This window comes from Pichia kudriavzevii, chromosome 2 (assembly GCF_003054445.1).
Source record: "Pichia kudriavzevii chromosome 2, complete sequence".
NCBI lineage: Eukaryota > Fungi > Ascomycota > Pichiomycetes > Pichiales > Pichiaceae > Pichia > Pichia kudriavzevii.
In genome coordinates, this window is record NC_042507.1 from 1,948,214 (window position 1) to 1,966,492 (window position 18,279).

The 18,279-nt window shown below is 40.3% G+C and overlaps 8 protein-coding genes across 8 annotated transcripts; 3 read left to right on the forward strand and 5 right to left on the reverse strand.

Annotated features, from left to right (window-relative positions):
* Positions 1-1,791: 1,791 nt before the first annotated feature.
* On the reverse strand, positions 1,792-3,964 carry C5L36_0B09110 (uncharacterized protein; the record flags this gene model as incomplete). The annotated part of the gene is made up of 2 exons (XM_029465288.1): positions 1,792-1,969; positions 2,097-3,964. The coding sequence occupies 2 exons, from the start codon at positions 3,962-3,964 to the stop codon at positions 1,792-1,794; spliced, it is 2,046 nt and encodes a 681-aa protein (XP_029321147.1).
* A 328-nt stretch (positions 3,965-4,292) lies between these two features.
* Positions 4,293-4,844, reverse strand: C5L36_0B09120 (uncharacterized protein; the record flags this gene model as incomplete). The annotated part of the gene is made up of 1 exon (XM_029465289.1): positions 4,293-4,844. One exon carries the CDS (start codon positions 4,842-4,844, stop codon positions 4,293-4,295), a length of 552 nt encoding a protein of 183 aa, XP_029321148.1.
* Positions 4,845-5,595: 751 nt separating this feature from the next.
* C5L36_0B09130 (uncharacterized protein) lies at positions 5,596-6,618 on the forward strand (the record flags this gene model as incomplete). The annotated part of the gene is made up of 1 exon (XM_029465290.1): positions 5,596-6,618. The coding sequence occupies one exon, from the start codon at positions 5,596-5,598 to the stop codon at positions 6,616-6,618; it is 1,023 nt and encodes a 340-aa protein (XP_029321149.1).
* Positions 6,619-6,768: 150 nt separating this feature from the next.
* Positions 6,769-8,094, reverse strand: C5L36_0B09140 (uncharacterized protein; the record flags this gene model as incomplete). The annotated part of the gene is made up of 1 exon (XM_029465291.1): positions 6,769-8,094. The coding sequence occupies one exon, from the start codon at positions 8,092-8,094 to the stop codon at positions 6,769-6,771; it is 1,326 nt and encodes a 441-aa protein (XP_029321150.1).
* Positions 8,095-8,432: 338 nt separating this feature from the next.
* Positions 8,433-12,248, forward strand: C5L36_0B09150 (uncharacterized protein; the record flags this gene model as incomplete). The annotated part of the gene is made up of 1 exon (XM_029465292.1): positions 8,433-12,248. The coding sequence occupies one exon, from the start codon at positions 8,433-8,435 to the stop codon at positions 12,246-12,248; it is 3,816 nt and encodes a 1,271-aa protein (XP_029321151.1).
* Positions 12,249-12,528: 280 nt separating this feature from the next.
* On the forward strand, positions 12,529-13,251 carry C5L36_0B09160 (uncharacterized protein; the record flags this gene model as incomplete). The annotated part of the gene is made up of 1 exon (XM_029465293.1): positions 12,529-13,251. The coding sequence occupies one exon, from the start codon at positions 12,529-12,531 to the stop codon at positions 13,249-13,251; it is 723 nt and encodes a 240-aa protein (XP_029321152.1).
* Positions 13,252-13,556: 305 nt separating this feature from the next.
* Positions 13,557-15,254, reverse strand: C5L36_0B09170 (uncharacterized protein; the record flags this gene model as incomplete). The annotated part of the gene is made up of 1 exon (XM_029465294.1): positions 13,557-15,254. The coding sequence occupies one exon, from the start codon at positions 15,252-15,254 to the stop codon at positions 13,557-13,559; it is 1,698 nt and encodes a 565-aa protein (XP_029321153.1).
* A 1,384-nt stretch (positions 15,255-16,638) lies between these two features.
* C5L36_0B09180 (uncharacterized protein) lies at positions 16,639-17,862 on the reverse strand (the record flags this gene model as incomplete). Its single annotated transcript, XM_029465295.1, has 1 exon — positions 16,639-17,862. One exon carries the CDS (start codon positions 17,860-17,862, stop codon positions 16,639-16,641), a length of 1,224 nt encoding a protein of 407 aa, XP_029321154.1.
* Positions 17,863-18,279: the final 417 nt, after the last annotated feature.

The following is an 18,279-nucleotide window of genomic DNA, read 5'->3' on the forward strand; positions in this document are numbered from 1 at the left end:
GTCAAGACCACGAAAACCTATAGACCTTTGAGGAGTATCAATCGTAACTAAAAACAAAACTAGATCTATGAGGATTTGTGCAATAACCCATCTTCCACAAAGCAGACAATAAGGTAAAACGGCCCAGTGAGGCTATGATAAAGATATGGGCGGTCTTAGATGTTTGTATCGATCTTGGTTTATGGAACTGTCAAGCAAAAATTGATGAATTAATACTGACTTTCCCGCATCTTGCTGGAGAGATGGTAACAATGGGTGAAGAGCATTAAGAAAACATTTTCCCATTGTGTGATCTAGCGCCAACAATACAAGGGGGATCTCGACGAATCAAGGAGCAACAGCTTTATGGGATGCTAACTTTGGATTATACTTTAATACAGATGAGACAATCATACCGGAAGTAGTAGACTTTATAAACGATAGAATAGACTACTCTTGGAGCAATATACAACAAGACACAAGCGAAAACAGTTTGAGTAACACTGAGGTGACTGAAAATGAAGCCGGAGAATAAATACAAGAAAGTTAAGAGCTTTCGTGCTCACAGGTTGGAAATGAGAATAGTAGTGCTTCATTTGAAGAAGTACATGGGCACCTCATAATTAGCGGTCAACAATTATTACAAGTTAGAAAAAATGGAAATGATGTCATCCTGGTACTACAAGACGGTACAGGCGACAGTATGCGATGAGGAAGTATGAATTCATCATCAAAAGCTTATGGGAACATGTCCAGACATCAGTTACTCTACGTGTAGTGACAAAACTTAATAATTTCAGTTGATTATATGGTGGAATATTCCCTTGAATTCTCAATATCGAAAACTCGCCTGGAGTGCTGAACTCTATTAATATGTTGAGGTTGTACTAAAATAATACCACCGACAAAATTCACATAGCATCAATTCTATGTGTTTTACCTTTTTTTCCCCCGCTACATCTTCTATAATCATAAAATGATCCATCATCCTGTCTAAATGACCAAACAATTTCATTCAGCTTTCCTTAGAAAAATGGCGAAACTATTTCAACTATATACAATAACGTAAAAATATGCATTGAGCGTTTTTCTTAGAAAGTACTTTTGGGATCTTGCATGCATGCAACAAAATATTCACATAATACGCTTAAAACTCAAGCATGAAATGTCTATTTCAATCGTCAAACAGAGATGTGGAAGCGTTGACTCCAACATGGACATCGAAAGATGTGGAAGAGACACGGAACGAGCTAAAACTCCCACGGACAGGTCGACCGAGTCTCAGAGGATAAGGCGAGATCATCCAAAGGGGTTCCGAAGAGTTCTTTATTAAGAGTAAACTTATACAGCAGGAGCAAAAAGCATTTCTTTGGTCCTAAAGGTAGTGCAAATTCACCGTACTGAATGGAGCCATAAATCCAGTAGTCGACTAGAACTAGGGAGAACATTTCCAAATCGAAACAAGAGCTCACAATTATTAGTTACACCACATCCTTGAAGTAGTAAACAGATTCAACAAGGTCCAATATTAGAGTTGACCTTGACCAGACTCGGTTTTCTGAACAAAACACGTACTTATTAACATTTTCTGGTAGCACTGGGGTAAAAATCTCTATGTTTGTGAAACACATTAGCCTATTATGAATACGCCATTATTGAGCAGAACTAGTGGACCCAAATTATGTGAAGGATAATTGAAACACAATATAGGGTGAGCAAGAAAGGCATGTTGATTGTGAAAAGAGATCTTTCCCTGCATCCATGAGTAGAGGCTCTGCAGGGGTATTCTATTATTTTGATCGGATTGCTTCCTCAGTAATTAGGGGCTAGACCGTCACATTTAACTAGTCTGTGGATGTCACTTACAGAGGCATTCACAAACTGTCTGGCCTCAAGAGTTAACCATACCTTGATCATGGAAAGGTGGTTCATGTCTTTGAGGATCAACTTGCCCTCTTGGAAACTGATTTGTCGTAAAATAGGTATTGATCTATAGGAAACGGATATAATGTTAGTAAATCTGTATGAGGACTCCTTAGGAGAAGAAAAAATTGGAAAATAGCAATGAAGCTTAAAACTGCATTGTTGGAAATCCAACATTCCAAGCGAATACCCACCTTGCAAATAAGTCTATTTCAGGATCAAGTTGTCTACAAATGCCTTCAAGAATCAAGATAGCCACAACAATACTCACAAAGTCACCTTCCATTCGGACATGATGAGATCTTACCATACCCAACATGGAGTCCAATAAATCTCCAATTGAGACGGTCCCCAACGTAAATGTTCTTTCCTTGACTTTGCTAACTAATCTCTCAACTTTCAATTTGAACACTTCTGTGTTTACTGCAGTTTCTGGAGTTTTTGAGCGCTCAATCATCAACTCACCTGCCTTGTAACCATCAAACTGTGCCAACGCATTAAACAAGGAAATGAAATTGAATCTATTTCTGTCATCTAATTCAGTAACCAATCCTGCATCAATAAAACATAACTGTGGGACATAACCCTCTCGCAATAGTTGAGTCAATGTCTTGCTCAATTCAGGGGTTTGCATTTGGTTCAGTTGGCTAGACAATCTATCAACTTCAAATTCGTTCGTGTTCAGGGGGACTTTATGATTTTTGTCTGCTTTTATAAATTTGACAAAGATGTTACCAGGGTGTAAGTCGGCATGGGTGAAATTATCCAAAATCATCATTTTCAAAAAAGAGTCAATCAGTCTATCACTGATGTACTTCAGCATTTTATCATGGTTGGTATGTTTGACTTTTAGAATGTCATTCATGCTAACACCGTAAATTCTATCTTCAATCAAAACCTTCCTTGAACTATACCTAGGTTTGGGAAACATAACGTCGGTTGAATCGGCAAACTTTTCTCTAAATTTATTCAAATTATAACTTTCGATTCTTAAGTCTAGCTGTAAATTCATCAATATGGAGAATTGTTCAACTTCTTGTGGCAAACTCAACCATTCCATCGTTGGTATGCAATCTATCAAATTTGCGAAAAATGACATGATTTTCAAATCCCTTGAGATGTTTTTCTCCACTCTAGGATGGACAACTTTGACAGCAACTAATCTATCGTGTTCATTGTCAGACTTGACAAATCTTTTGTTCATTTTTGCAAGATAAACTTGGGCTATTGCGCCACAACCTATTGGTGACTCGGGGAATTCATCGAAAACTTCATTGAAATCTATACCATGGAACGCTTCATTTAAGATTTTCTTTGTTTGTCTAAAACTATGTTCCTTGGAATTACTATGAAGTTTAGACAATTCAATGCAGAGCCCCTTTGAAAAAATGTCTGTACGTGAAGCAGCCCATTGTCCCAATTTAATGAAGGATGCACCGCCCAACTCTGCAGCTATTCTCAATAGCTTGTACCATAAGACGGCACCAGATCGTTCTCCCAACTTGTTTGTCTTCCCAAAAAATGTGATTGGATACAGCGTAAATACTGGGACAAAGATAACTGAAAGGTGCAAAAACCTCCCAAAGGTAACTATTGGTTCATAGAGCCAATCTTGTAAAACAAACCCCACCCGGAAGATCCAGCCGGTAAATTTTCTCTGCCGCTTTTCTCTCCTATACTTCTCTTGGATCTCTTGTTTCTCCTTCTGTGACGCCTCGTATAATCCTAATTCAAAAGTTGGTTGGTTTTGATCGGGTTTTAGACTATTCTGCGGCTGGGTTTCTAAATCCTTCTGCCACTGGTTTTCCTTAAAAGGTTGCGAGCCTTCGACTTTGGTGGCCATTTTCGTGTCGTCGTTGCGAAGCTTGGTCGACAGTGTCAAAGCCGAGAGAGTGCCGACTGAGAACGATCCAATGACAATAAAGTGGATGAAATTGAAACCTTTGGATGAGGACTGGTTTGCGGTAAGGGTAGAATTGAAGGCCCTGTGTTGGTGTATTTTGAGAGCGGATACACAATTGCGAGCAGCCGGTCGCAGAGCTGTTTTCCCCACTGTAAACATGGTTGCTGTGTAGACGGGGTAGGGGAGATTGTCAGTCGTCCACAAGATACACTAATTTGGGTATCCAATGTAAACATAGAGAACAGAAAAAAAGATCAACACTTTTGACTATGTGCGGATCCTAATTTATATAGGGAACGTCTCCACAACAATGAGATTTGAAAGGACACAATATGGTACTTCCATCCACCATTTGGAAACACGCCCCTCTATTTATTCACTTGTTTGGTCTATGCATGTATATATATATATATATATATATATGTATATTTATATGTACATGTATATATTTGTGAGTCTACCCATGTCCAGATACAAGGACAAACCGTTACATCTGCTCCTCCTGAATGACATCAATGAGCCAATCTAACCCTTCTGTCAAGCCTTCCCCCTTGATTGCAGAGCTCGCCACAATGCTCCAGCTGCGGTCCTTCAACTCCACCAAGCCTAGCGCCTTGGAGACCTCTGCCGCCGTGAGAGCACCCGGCTGGTCCTGTTTGTTGGCAAACACTAGAAGGGCACTGTCAACGAGCTCGTCCTCCTTGAGCATAAGGTGCAACTCCTTTCTGGCCGTCTCGAGACGGTCTCTGTCGGTGGAGTCCACCACAAAGATGACAGCAGCAGTGTTGGCATAGTAGCACCTCCAGTAGGGGCGAATCGACGTCTGTCCTCCCAAGTCCCACATGTTGATGGATATGTTCTTGTACTGCAATGTCTCCACATTGAACCCAATCGTAGGCTTTGTCTTGACTACTTCTCCCAGCTGCAACTTATACAATATGGTGGTTTTCCCTGCACCATCTAGCCCTAGAATAAGAATCCTGATCTCCTTGTTGGCCCCCCAGAGCTTGCCAAACATCGAACTGAAAATGTTCCCCATGTCTTGTGTGTACTGTATCTGATGTATCTTCTATATGTGTATTTGAATATATGTGTGTATATATATAAATATATTTATATATATATTGCTAAATGGTATGATGGATCACAGGCGTCTCTATAAGTGAGTCAAATATAAGTGCAAATGGTCAATTGCTCCGGTTGTATCTCGTTCCTACTCTCTTCTCCTTCTCTGAGGGTGTCTTGGTGTGTCTTGACGTGGTTTCATCTACATTAATGCACCATTTCGACACTGTCGTGCCTCTCTCTCCCCTCCCTCTCCCTCTCCCTCTCTCTCGCCCTCTTTCCTTTTTTTTTTCCTTTCGCGCTTGTTGCAGCTCGACTAAATTTCACAACGTATCTCACTCTCCCTCTCACCAAATACGTCACAAATTCACAATCCATCAAAGAATACCGAAAAGAGGAGAAGAGCGACCGAAACAGAAAAAAGGGAAAAAAAAAGGGGGTCCACAACGGAGAAACAACAAAACAAAAAAAAAATGTATATTTATTTATATTTTTTTTTTCTAACATTTCTAATTCCGTGTGTCCATCTTTGGTATTTCACCATCCTCTTTTCTTTTTCTTATTCTTACTCTTATTCTTACTCTTATTCTTACTCTAATTCTTACTCTTATTCTTCTTATTTGTATTCTCTTGCTCTTTAGTTCTTACTTGTCCTGGTTTTTTTGGGATGTTTTAGTAAACCTTATAAGCCCGCCACCCTTCCATCTCTCCCTTTATTCTATAGAATGACCATTACTCCAAATATCCTTCTTGTTGGACCTGGCGGTGTAGGCGCCATTGTCGCTTACGGGCTCCAGTACACGGGGAAGGCCGTTCTCTCTGTTGTGGTTAGAGGCGACTATGAAAAAGTGTCCAAGGACGGCTTTGAAATCAAATCTCCTCATTACGGACATGTTAAATCGTGGAAACCAGTCAATGTATATCCTACTATTGATGCTGCTGCTAAAAACTCCAAATTCTATGATTATGTTGTCATTTCAACGAAAAACTTGCCAGATATCACAAAATTGGAAGATATGGTTGAACCTGTCATTACGCCTGCTAAAACTACCATAGTATTGGTTCAAAATGGATTTGGTATAGACCGTCCCTTCATCTCAAAGTACCCGAAGAACATCTGTTTGTCCGGTATCTCCCATATAGGATCCAGCATTTTACATGGTGTCGTCACCCAAAAGACGAGAGATGAGAACCATATTGGTTATTTCCTCAATGAAAATCTACCTGTTAAAGTCCAAGAGGAAAAAGCCAAGCAGTTTATCGATATTTACAGCAACGAACATAACACAATCATTTATTGTGAAAACGTCAAGGCATTCAGATATCAGAAATTGGTTTATAATGCATGCTTCAACACAATCTGTGCACTAACTGGCCTCGATACTAGCAGGTTATACTTGTCTGGCAGTTATAACACTCTACTTGTCCCGGCAATGAGAGAAGTGGTGAGTGTCGCCAAGGCAGATGGCATAACATTGAGAGATGATGTGATTGACTACTACGCTCATATCTCGGACGGCCACTATTATAAACCTTCAATGCAGATCGACGTTGAAAAGGGTAATCCCATTGAGGTGGAAACCATTCTCGGCAATTTGATCAAGGTCGCCGACTCCCTACAAGTCCCAATCCCTACCTTGAAAATGCTTTACAGCCTCTTGCATGCTGTTCAGTTCAGGTTGAAAGAAGGTAGAGGTATTGTCTCCGTTCCGGAATCTGCACCGGTGAATAATGAACACTACTCTTAAACCCGGTGCATTCTTCAAATCTGGAATGATCTTGAATGGTCTGGTGTGATTCAGTCTAGTCCAAACTAGCATACACTACTCTATTCTATTCTGATATTTTTCTAGATACATTTATATAGACAATAACATTAAACTCATTCACTAAGCTTCTTATTTCTTTCCGTGCTGTAATATCGTCTTAATCATTGCATTGCCAACTTTGGTGGCTTCAGGGAACATTGGCTCAAAGAATTTCTGTGTCTCCTCAAACCTCCTTTTGTATAATTCAAAGTTGCCAAAATTAACAATATTGGCCCATTCTCTCGATGCCATTGTGAATTGTAAATCATCTTGACGGAATGACGTATTCGAGGTGGCTACCTTAATACATTCCTCTAAGAGACCATCAGTGCAAAATAGATATTCAGAAACACCTAAAAAGATCCTAAAGAGCGGTGTCGAACAGATCATATGGTCGTAAGGAACAATGTCCAACTGGGACCAACTATCAACAATCGCCAACAAGGATAAGTGGGAATTGATCTGGATTGCTCCAGAAGGATTCTTGCCTAAAGAATACTGTTGTAATAGATCATCATTTAGCAATAACTGATGGTCCGGGCCTAAATGACCGAAAACCTTTTGCTTGGCCTTCATGATTCTCGAGTAAAGTTCATCCTCCTTATTTTGAATCATCAGTGTGAATAATTCTTCACTAGACTTGGCATACTGCGTGATTTGCTTATGAGCAGCAGGATTGGTGATTGCCAAGCCGGCATAAACGTGCCATTTGTTTGAATAGATTCTCAGTGCAATGTTGATCTTTGCATTTTCAATACCACCGGTCCATTTGGGGGTTTCCCATGGATATTCATTGGTAGTATGCCATGCAAGACCCATACTAAGGAAAGCTGCATGAGTGACTGCCTGTGTGTCTGCTGTGATCTTATCGTGTTCTTCGTATGTTAGATAGACATGTTTAGATTTCAAACAGGACATTAGAGACTCAACAAAATTGAAATTTTCATCACTTGCCCGATGTTGAATAAGAACTAATGGCTGCCCCGTGGTGTCTACTCTGGGACCATGCAAAGAATGCACTGAAACAATATCAACATCCTGTGGGAGATACTTCTCAAAGGCTTCAATTTCAGAATTCTTACATGATGTTTGTCCACCAACAATGGCATTCAACTTTGTCGCAGGACCATAAGTGGCAACAATCTTTCCAATGTTTTCGGCTTCAACGGAATAAATGATATAATCTGCAACCCGTGAAACATGAAACCCATTTGGCAAAATCGTAACATCAGGAATTAAGGCAGAAACGGACTCTTTCAACTCAGTGAATCGTTCCTCACGATCACAACCACAGACCTTCCAACCAGCTTCGGAAAACCTCCGGGCGTACATCAGACCCATATCACCAAGACCGATGATACCAATCGTCTTTGTCTGTTTCAGGCTGTTGATATCCTCTTCACAAAGAATCGTCATCTATTTTATTGTATTGTGAGAAAAAATCAAATGTCTTCTGATAAATGATAGTTTACCCAAGCTGGTGTAACTGAAATATCTTGCTGTAACAATTTAGCTTTCGCATTTCGCATATATATAACGTTTGTTTTATGTTCGCTTTTTCCCCCTATTTTTTCTAATTTTTCTTCGTTCTGATGCCCTCCAAAATTTATTCTTAGAAGTTGTTAAATCAAAACATTCTTGTCTAAAAACCGTGATCTGATTGTCAAGCGTGTGATAACGCGTTTCCAACTTCACAGGATAGATTATTTGGATACTCCTTCGTCGACATCCATAAAGGAAGTGTGGAAAAAGAAATGTTCAAAAAGAAAAATGGGAAATCACCAGTTCACCCGAAATTTGTCGTTTCGGACTCTGTGTTAATGAGTAACAAAAACACGCAATCTTTTACAATGGAATCATTCATATACTGTCCAGACTTGCCAGAGGCTCAAGTAAATGAATTCAGGAAAACTTACAAATCAAAGACAGATGATCTCTACACAACGAATTCAAGCTTTGATATATCATTTGAGCGAAAACATGTTAAAGAGTTGGTGCATCTTATAACGTCACACTTGAAAAAAAATGCAACAAAGATCCCCTTACTCATTTTACCCTTTCGGAAACAGCACCATGATGAAGACCTGAAAACCTTCTTGACCAGCATCTTTGTCAATGGGCTGCCCCTTCCGGAGAAGGAATGCCAAAATATAATTTCTTCCACCAATGAATATATACTAATGAGTGCATTAAAATTTATATGGTGTAGGTTACCTGGTAAAGCAATAATCGGATGGAAAGCCTATACGAAGTTTGTGAAGTTGGAAGAAGAGTCAGATTTCCCAGATAAGGCCTTTTTGGATTTTATGCCTAACTGCTTATCGTCGGGAGCACATGCGTCCATTGTTTATGATTTCTTTGATCTTATAGTTGCATTCATATTGCATTCAAAAGAGAATTTAATGACTGCTCACAAAATAAGCAAGTTGTGTGGACTGTGGGCATTTAACCCAGTTAGAGGAAAAATAAAGGGATTGCCGTCCTATGAGAGAGGTTTATATGAATGGATTCCCGCAGGTGATGCAATGTTCCATTTATTACTTGCGTTTGTAAAATCAATGCCTCCGAATGGGGATCTGAGTAAACTACCCAAGATATTCCAGTCAACAATAAAGTCTCAGGAGTATCCTCCTTTACCCACCTCTTCGACTGTGGAAACTTCAAGGCATTTCCAAGAGATTCCAATGGTTACGCTAAGAACAAACAAGCCTTCGAAAAATCCAGCGGAATTGCTAACTAAAGTTGCTAAAACACTGAAGTTCGATGATCCGACTATATTTTATACTAGGGAAGATTACCTTTTGCTGAAAAGGGTATTTAAAAACAAAGATGAAGTGATGCAAAAGTTATCTCCAGAAGGTTCCCGATTACTACAAAATTTGTGTCTATATGATGAGGATTTAATTGTTAATGGATCGGAACCAACCGATTTGAAGTTGAAACTAGTCCCGGGGTGGTCAACGGAAATGACATCCCGAGATGCAAAGTTTGAACCAAACACTAATGATCTTCTTACTGCGACTGTTGGCCGAGTAACGATAGATGATTATTTTATTTGGACGTGGTTGTGTTCTTTGGGTATTGAAGAAACTGATTTGAAAAAAAAAACTTTTGGTAAGACATATATTATGGAAGTCGAGCTAGCTGAAGGATTCAAGAAATGGATTATAGTGGAAGAACAAGATTTGCAGAGGGATGGCTATGATATTGAAATGGAAATTAAGCAACAAAGGTTGAAGGAACTGGAACAGAAAATTCAACTAGCGGAGATGGAAGCTGAAAGGATAAAGAGAGAGGCCTTTTTAAAAGCTGAAAAGCTTGAAATTCAAAGGCACGATGCTAGAAAAGCCAAAGTAAAGCAGCTTTCCAAAGTTGAAGACTGTGTATCACCACCTCCCCTGCCTGATAAAGATTATGATGAAATCCCTCCTCGTTCGAAATCTAGAAGGCCACCGCCACCGTTGCCTAAGTCTGAAGCCGATCAGTACCAAATCCCCAAAAAATCAGAAAAAAGGCTCGATATAAACCAGGAGAGAATTACAACAAATCTTTCAGACGAAGAAATTTGCATCACCTTGCCTCAACTGGAGGAGGAAGAACCATTTCTAGAATATGAAGCTCTTCTTTACACCGATTATGACAACAAAAGAAGAACCAAAGAACAACTGGATGTGGAAATGTACCATGAGAAAAACCGATCTCCAAGGAACAAAGGCTACACTTCACCGCCTCCTCCGGATACCAAAGATAATTATATCCAATCTGCGGTTACTAATCATACACCAATTTCTTCTAGTAGTCCTAATAAGCTGTTGGCACCAATGGAAAAATTACCAAAAGCTACATCACCCCCAAGAACATACAATCCTTACTCGCCTATGAATTCTCCGCCTCGTGTTTCACCTTCTCCTAGAGTTGCTTTACCCAAAGCCGTTTCCTCTGGACATGTTTTACCTAGAGCTGCATCACCAAAGGCCGTTTCCCCTGGTCCTGTCACACCAAGGACTGCTTCACCTAGTAGACAGCCACTCCCAAACCAAACTCCCCACAACATTAACAACATACATTCAAACTTACACGCTACAAACCAATCACCTCAACAAGCTAGATCTTCTTCTCCACCTCCAAGATCTAGTCCATATATGCAGCAAACTTCTACTGTTTCTTCACCAAATCATTCACCTTCATATTATACGCCTCTGTCGCCTTCTTTTCCATGTTCTAATGAGCCGCAACGTCCATTTTCTCCCGAAAATGCATTATACCCATCCCAGCCAGTCACACCAACTAATGTTTACTACGATTCCAAAACGTCACCTTCTCCTAAACCTCATTTAGATTTGAAAAAATGTAGTGGGGATATCCCGGTTTTGTTACCACCTGCTGACGACGCTTCTAGTACTACATTTACACCTCTATCTCCTTCTTTTACTATTCCTACTAAAGGTGCTGATGAAACGGAGGTATCCCCTTCTGTAGAGCAACGCTCTCCTGCAGCAAAATCACCGAGGAGTCCAACAAACAGGGCAGAATTGGAGGCTGAGTTTAGTGGTTTAGAAAATGAGTTTCAAGAATGCATGGATGATTTAACCAAGCAGCCTAGCTTTGTACAAGCGCAAGTGAGGAAAACATCGAACTCAAGATTAAGAAAGGCACCTCCTTCATTGAAATCATCAATGGTATCGGAAAATTCCTCTGTTTATCCGTCTACTACACAAAGTAGTGAAAGAGTCCTCTCTGTTCCAGAAGCTGAACATGAATATAAGCACTCTACAAAACCTTCAAGAGGATCTGAGAGCAGTTTACATTCGACTGGGGTCAATAGACAAGGTCTTTCGCCGACTCCATCTAAGCAACACATGCAGTTTGAGAATACAAAATCTGCAGTTGTGTTAACACCACAAACCCCGGGCAACGTACGAGATGGAGTACCCCATAGCAATCAGCAATTAGTACCGCCTATAAATGGGCAGTATACACCTAGGAATCCGCCTGTTAAAGGGCAAGGCCCAGCAGAACAGTCCCTACGTTCTCCTCAACCAATTGTATCAAACTCATATACAAATTATTCCCCTCAACCTGCTCTCAATGGAAAATCAAAACCAGCCGTCTCGTCTAAATCTACATATCCTACGAGTCAACCTCCAACCCGAGGTTATTATCCACCAGCAAATGGGTACTATCCTTCTCCACAGCAAGGATATCCTCCACAACAGCAAAGTTACCCTCCCCCTCCAAGAGGTTATCCTCCAGCACAGCAAGGATACCCTCCATCACAGCAATCTTACCCACCACCACCACAAGGTTACCTTTCTCCACAGCAAGGTTATCCTCCTCCACAGCCAGGTTATCCATCTCCACAGCAGGGCTACTATCAACCACAACTACAAGTACCTCAGGGGTATTACCCGCCGAATCCTTTGGTTCCACCAAACAATGTCTCTCCGTACACTAATAACGTGATAAATAATATGCCACCTTCTGGAAAAATGGATAAGTTACATGGTCATCAAGGGCTCAATAAGAAGAATGCCAGAAACATGTTTATGAGTGATGCGTTTGGTATTTGAGCTTTCTGTACGTTCTGTTTTTGTAATTGATAACTGTATAAACATTGCAATTCCCGCAACTTGGTTACCGATGTGGTGATTAAACCACACATCTTGGTTTTGCAGTTGCTCACCAGTAGAAAAGAAACATTAAGGTGCCGATAGAAATAGACAGAGCATCAAATCCATGGGAAGACGCGCCTAACATAAATGCTGAACTTCATCAAAATAACCATGGAACTGCAACCTCCAGTACGATTTTTTATACTTTGTAACCCCCAAAACAGGCTGTTGTACAGAAATGGCACCTAAAAAAACCAAGTATGTCACCCTAAAACTGAGTCGTGAACAGCTTGAACAATTTCCTGATCTCACAGCACATTTCTACGACAAAAAAAGAAAACAAACATTAAATGAAGAACCTATTAAACGGCTCAAACTAAAGCTAAATCCAGCAGCATCTGAGACGCCGGTGACGCCATTAGAACCAGTCTCCCGAGAATCATCGATGAAACCATCTGATTCAGTTATATCGACAAACACAAGTCAGAATGTAAATAATTTAGCAAAACTGTCTTCTAACATCAGGGTTGGTGTGAGTGGATTAAGTATGAACCCCTCAATTTTCCGTGAGATAGACAAATCTAAAAACAAGCCGGGCCAATGGGAAAAATATGGAAAGGAAGACTTCCCAGAGGAAGTTCAAAGTATGAAAGACGTCAGGGGATATAAAGAACATCCCTTGAAGGCAGGTTTGGTAGATACAATTTCAAAGGCCCATCAGGAAGGTCGAAGAGTTGTTAGAAGTTTCAGTGGGTATTTAATGATATGGCCAAGCTGGCACAAAGTTAAGGAAGGGAATTTAGTCAAACACGCAGAGTATGCTACTGAAAAACCTACAAGTAAGGCTGGTGGTAAGGGTGGTAAGGGAGCAACGAGTTCAAAGACTAGTGTGGGGCCAGAATCTAGCTCCTTAGAAAAAGAGGCATCCGAAACACCAGTCGAACTGAAAAGCGATGTATGAATGAGCTCCGTTATGTATGTTTGTACCCAAAAAGAATGCGCTATATTAGTTTAATCTTTTATAAACCCGGAATTATAAAAATACAGTTAGGAATAAAGTAATAGAAAGATGAACAACGGGTCTAAAAAGACTAATGTGTTGTGGATCGGAGTGTTTCGAATAGAGTATTAAAGTTATGCTTTCTTTTCTTTTTGAACATGCTTGGTATTACTTTGATATGCAAAAGATATCGACAAATTGAAAATGGTTTTGATGTCTATAGATGTGGCATGGTAAGGTTCATTTCAATTTAGCAAATATCAGACTTATTTTTCGTTTTTGAATTGAATCTTAGACATTGGGTAGTAGTTGTTGTTGTATATGTGGTTAACAGCATCTCTACCTAGTAATCTTCTGGTGTCAATGTAAGAGTCGTCTAGCTCGTTCAAAGAGGTAACGCCCAACATTCTCATGTCAGCCTTTAATTCTTCTCTTAGAATTTGCACGGCCTTTCTGACACCCTTTTCACCATAACCAGTATTTGCATAAAGGAAAGGTCTACCCAGACCAACAGCAACTTTACAGTCTCTGCCACCAATAGCCAAAGCTTTCAAAATATCTGTACCTCTTCTAACACCACCATCAACGAAAATACTGAAATTTGGATCCAGTTTACCCTTTTGCTTTAGGATTGGAACAGATTCAGCCATAACTTCTATTGGAGGAGGAGAAGTATCTAATTGTCTACCACCATGATTGGACAAGACAACACCCTTACAACCAATATCAATTGCCTTCTCAATATCATCAGTTCTTTGAACACCCTTCAGCAAAACTGGTAACTTGGTCCATGAAATGATATCCTTAACTTCATCCCAAGTCAGCCTCTTGTCAATGAAAGCTGGCAATGCACCAGAGGTAGAACCAGCTCTAACAGAAGAATCGTCTATTAACTCATCTGTATCTTCGGTAATTCTCATTCTAATGTCTTTTTCTCTATTACCTCTACTAGCAGCGTCCACAGTGACAAAGATGGCCTTCATACCCAAGTTTTCGGCCCTTTTTAAAGTCTTCTTCACAACATCCTTGTCTTCATTAACGTATAATTGAAACCATTGTGTTGCACCAGGAATTCTGGATTCTGCAATTTCCTCCAAAGAGTTGGAAGAGAAGGAAGAAATCATTTGAATGACGCCTTCCTTACCTGCACCTCTAGCAATGGAACATTCACCATCCTCGTGCCCCAACTTTGCAGAAGCGGCTGCTGAAACGTAGAAAGGAACAGAAGCTTTTGTACCTAAAATTTCATGAGAGGTATCAACTTCTGCAACATTGACACAACATTTTGGCTTAAAGTAGATTCTTTGGTAAGCATAATGATTTTCCCTCAAGGTGATTTCATCTTCGGCACCACATGAATAGTAGTTCCATGCTTGGTCGCTCAAAACTCTAGAAGCAATATGTTCGAAATCATAAATGTTTTGAATTCTGGAAAGAGCAGGGAGATGATTCAACAACTCCAATCTGTGTTTCTCCTTTTCGTCAAGCACAACTTCGATTTTAGGAGCTTCACCATCCAAAACACCCAATTGCTTTTCCTTTGGTAAGAAGTTCTCGATTGTACCCTTTGGATGAATCTTGTTGTAAATTTCAGTTGCGTCGTGACCTGCATTTTGAATCAATGGGGTAGTACCACCTGGATGCATTGAAATGAAATCAGTCAAGTCATAGACGTTACCGTTAACAGTGATCCAACAATCATCGGCATGGTTGTGTTTAACAAATTCGTCAACAGAGATCTTCCTAGTTGGATTAGCAGACTGTGCCTCATCATTAGCTAGTGAAGGCTGGACCAACATATAAGAGCCAGCTGCTGCAACAATCGAGGCCACGGTTGCAGATATAATCTTTGCATTGTATGAAGCATTTTTTCCAGCCTTTGAGGTGCTGGAAGTAAAAGTTCTCCTTAGAGAATGGTTCTTGTTAACATTTTTCAAAATGTTTTTGAACTGGGATCTTAACATTTTGAAGGTATTATCACTGCTGTTGATTAACGTTCTTGAAAACTGCACGGATAATATTCACAATACTAACAACAAAGAAGACTCATTGTGGAAGGTGACTCAATCATGCTAGAAAAGCTGGGGAATAAAGGCACTTTTATAGTAGCCACATTTTGGTTCAAAAGAATATAAAAGAAAAAAAAAATATTTTCCAGTGAAAAAGAAAAGACTCTTTCTCCGAGAAGCCGAGTTTCTACGAGGCCTTGTTGAGTCATAGGGGACCTCTGTGGTTGACTCCGGCTTATTACGTGAATCATCGGGGGAGCCGCACCGTTTGTCCGCGACAGGAGAAAACGCAAGGAGTCAAACATTAAATTGGTAGGCACTACCGAGGACAATGGAGTCCCGGGATACATGAAGGAAACTGATAGAAATACTTGAGAAACAAAAAGACACAAAAGGCGTTCTGGTGCGTATAAGTTCTCTGTTTGGTATGTAACCAATGGTGAAAACTGGTTCATAATCACTCAAGTAGATAACTGGGAAGACACAGACCACACACCAAAAGTCATGAGATTCCAAACGGATACATCTATTGATATTTAGTTTATGGAGATGTGCAAGAAAAGGAGAACCCCAGTACCATGCAATGTACGGAAACATCCTTGTAGTAATGCCGAAATATGAACTACATACACCCCCCCCCCCCTTCCGCCCTCTCGCCTTCCGCGGAAAAACCTGCCAAAAGAAAAAACCCCGCTCCATCGCGATGATTCACCGTCCTTACACCTTAATACAATGCAGAGACGGCTCTAGTGTGCAAATCCAAGTTACACACACCAAGCGTCCTCAAAACGGAAACCAGCCATCAACTGTCTGGTTTCTTCGAGCATTCCGAGTTTCTACGCAACTCTCTTTTTGTTTTCTTTCTCCTTGGCTTTTTCCCAATTGCATTCCCGAACTCGGATTTCAAAGAAGGTGAAAATCGACCAGGCGCACGGCAAACATATCACAGGAAACGAGATTTATCAAAAAAAAAAAACTCAAAACTACGATGCCTCACGTGACGTTGTGGCGAATGCAGCGAATGTGTCGAATGTGGCGAATGTGTCGAATGTGGCGAATGTTAATGTTTTTTAATGCTTTTCTCTTCCTCCTTTTACGATTTCAGGAACAGTGGCGCATTCTGGCTGTGGGGCACGTGATTGTATGTATATAACCATCGGATGCGCCACACACGCTGTCTACTCATTTGAACATACATATTTTTTCGCTACTAGCTAATACATCTGGTGTTTTTTATCAGCCGAATATATTATTATAGTGGGAATTTGTATAAACAATAAGTTAAGTTTAGGCGGTTTTCAAATGTGGTTGGTTTTTTTTTTATTTCATATAAACGTGTTTATTTGTAAGCAAATCCACCCTTTTCAAAAGACCAAGAATCATCTCTGATTCTACCTCTTAGAACTGGAATCTCGGAACCTGGAACATAGACGTCTTCGAATAAGATACTCATCTTTGCCTCTGGTGGAGGAGATGCGTCTGCTAGTTTGACTTGCTCATCAACGTATTTTCTGGCAGACTTGTCGAATGCCTTGATTTCTTCTTCGGTTGCAATGTTGAATTCTAATAGGTGCGCCTTTAAACCTGCAATTGGATCCTTCTTGGATCTCATGTTTTGGACTTCTTCTCTGGTTCTGTAGGTGGTACCAGGATCAGACATGGAATGACCACCATATCTGTAAGTTTCAAACTCTATAACCAGTGGGCCATTATCATTAGAAGTCCATTCTTTAGCAAATTTAGCTGCTTGATAAACCGCCAAAATATCCATACCATTGACCTTCAAACCTGGAATATATTGACCTCTCTTATAATATTCAGTCATTGCAGATGATCTAGATGCAGAAGTACCCATACCATACTTGTTATTTTCACAAGTGAAAACACAAGGCAAGTTCCAAAGTTTTGCCATATTGAAAGATTCGAAAACTTGTCCCTGATTTGCTGCACCGTCACCATACATTGTCCAAGTCATGTTCTTTTGGTCTCTGTAATGATGTGCAAATGCCAAACCTGTACCTAATGGAACTTGCGCACCAACAATACCATTACCACCATAGAACCCCTTGGTATACATGTGCATAGAACCACCCTTACCATAAGAGACACCAGATCTTCTACCCATTAGTTCTGCCAAAACTTCTTGAACAGAGGCACCTCTCATATAAGTGGTACCGTGACATCTGTATGAGGTGATAATATCGTCTTGCTTGGTAATTGCGTTCTCAATACCCACAGCAATGGCCTCTTGACCAACTGATAAGTGGCAGAAACCTCTAATCTTCTTTGCCTTGTATAAAGCATCAGCTGCCATTTCCATTCTTCTGATAATGACCATATCCTTATACATTTGTAATAAGGTACCCTTTTCGGTAGAATAGTTCAATTCTGGAACATCCAGCTTATAACCTTCAAAGGAGTATTCTGGTAATTCAATCTCAACGATATCATGTAAATTAGAAACTTCTTGGGCACCGGCTTCAGGGGAAGCAGTCGCCAACGATCTGGTGAACTTTGGCAAAGCCCTCACAGATGGTGTTCTTCTAGAAAATAAACGTAGCATGGTTGTCTGTTTGTCTATCTAGTGGAAAGAAAGTAAAGGTTCGCCAAGCTCAAACAAAACTGGCCCATGTACAGCTAAATTCCTACTACTCTCCTATATGTACCTATCACCGCTATTGTACATTAACAGAGTGGAGCGAACTCACGCTAGAGCCACCGCTAATTTATCGGAAGAGAGCAATGCGGGCGGGGTTTCCCAGTGGGTGGGTTTATTTTTTTTTTTTTGGGGGGGGGGGAGAAAGTGGTGGGATAATTCTCGTTTCTCGTGTTTGTTTATTTTTCGCTATAGCCATTTCCGTTGAGCCTCTCTGTGGTCACGTGACGTCTTGCTGGTAATGTACATACATCTGTACACCATAGAATGGAGGAGGGGAGAGAGGTTAAGAGGGCAATTTTTTGATAAAAGTTTCCTTTTCAG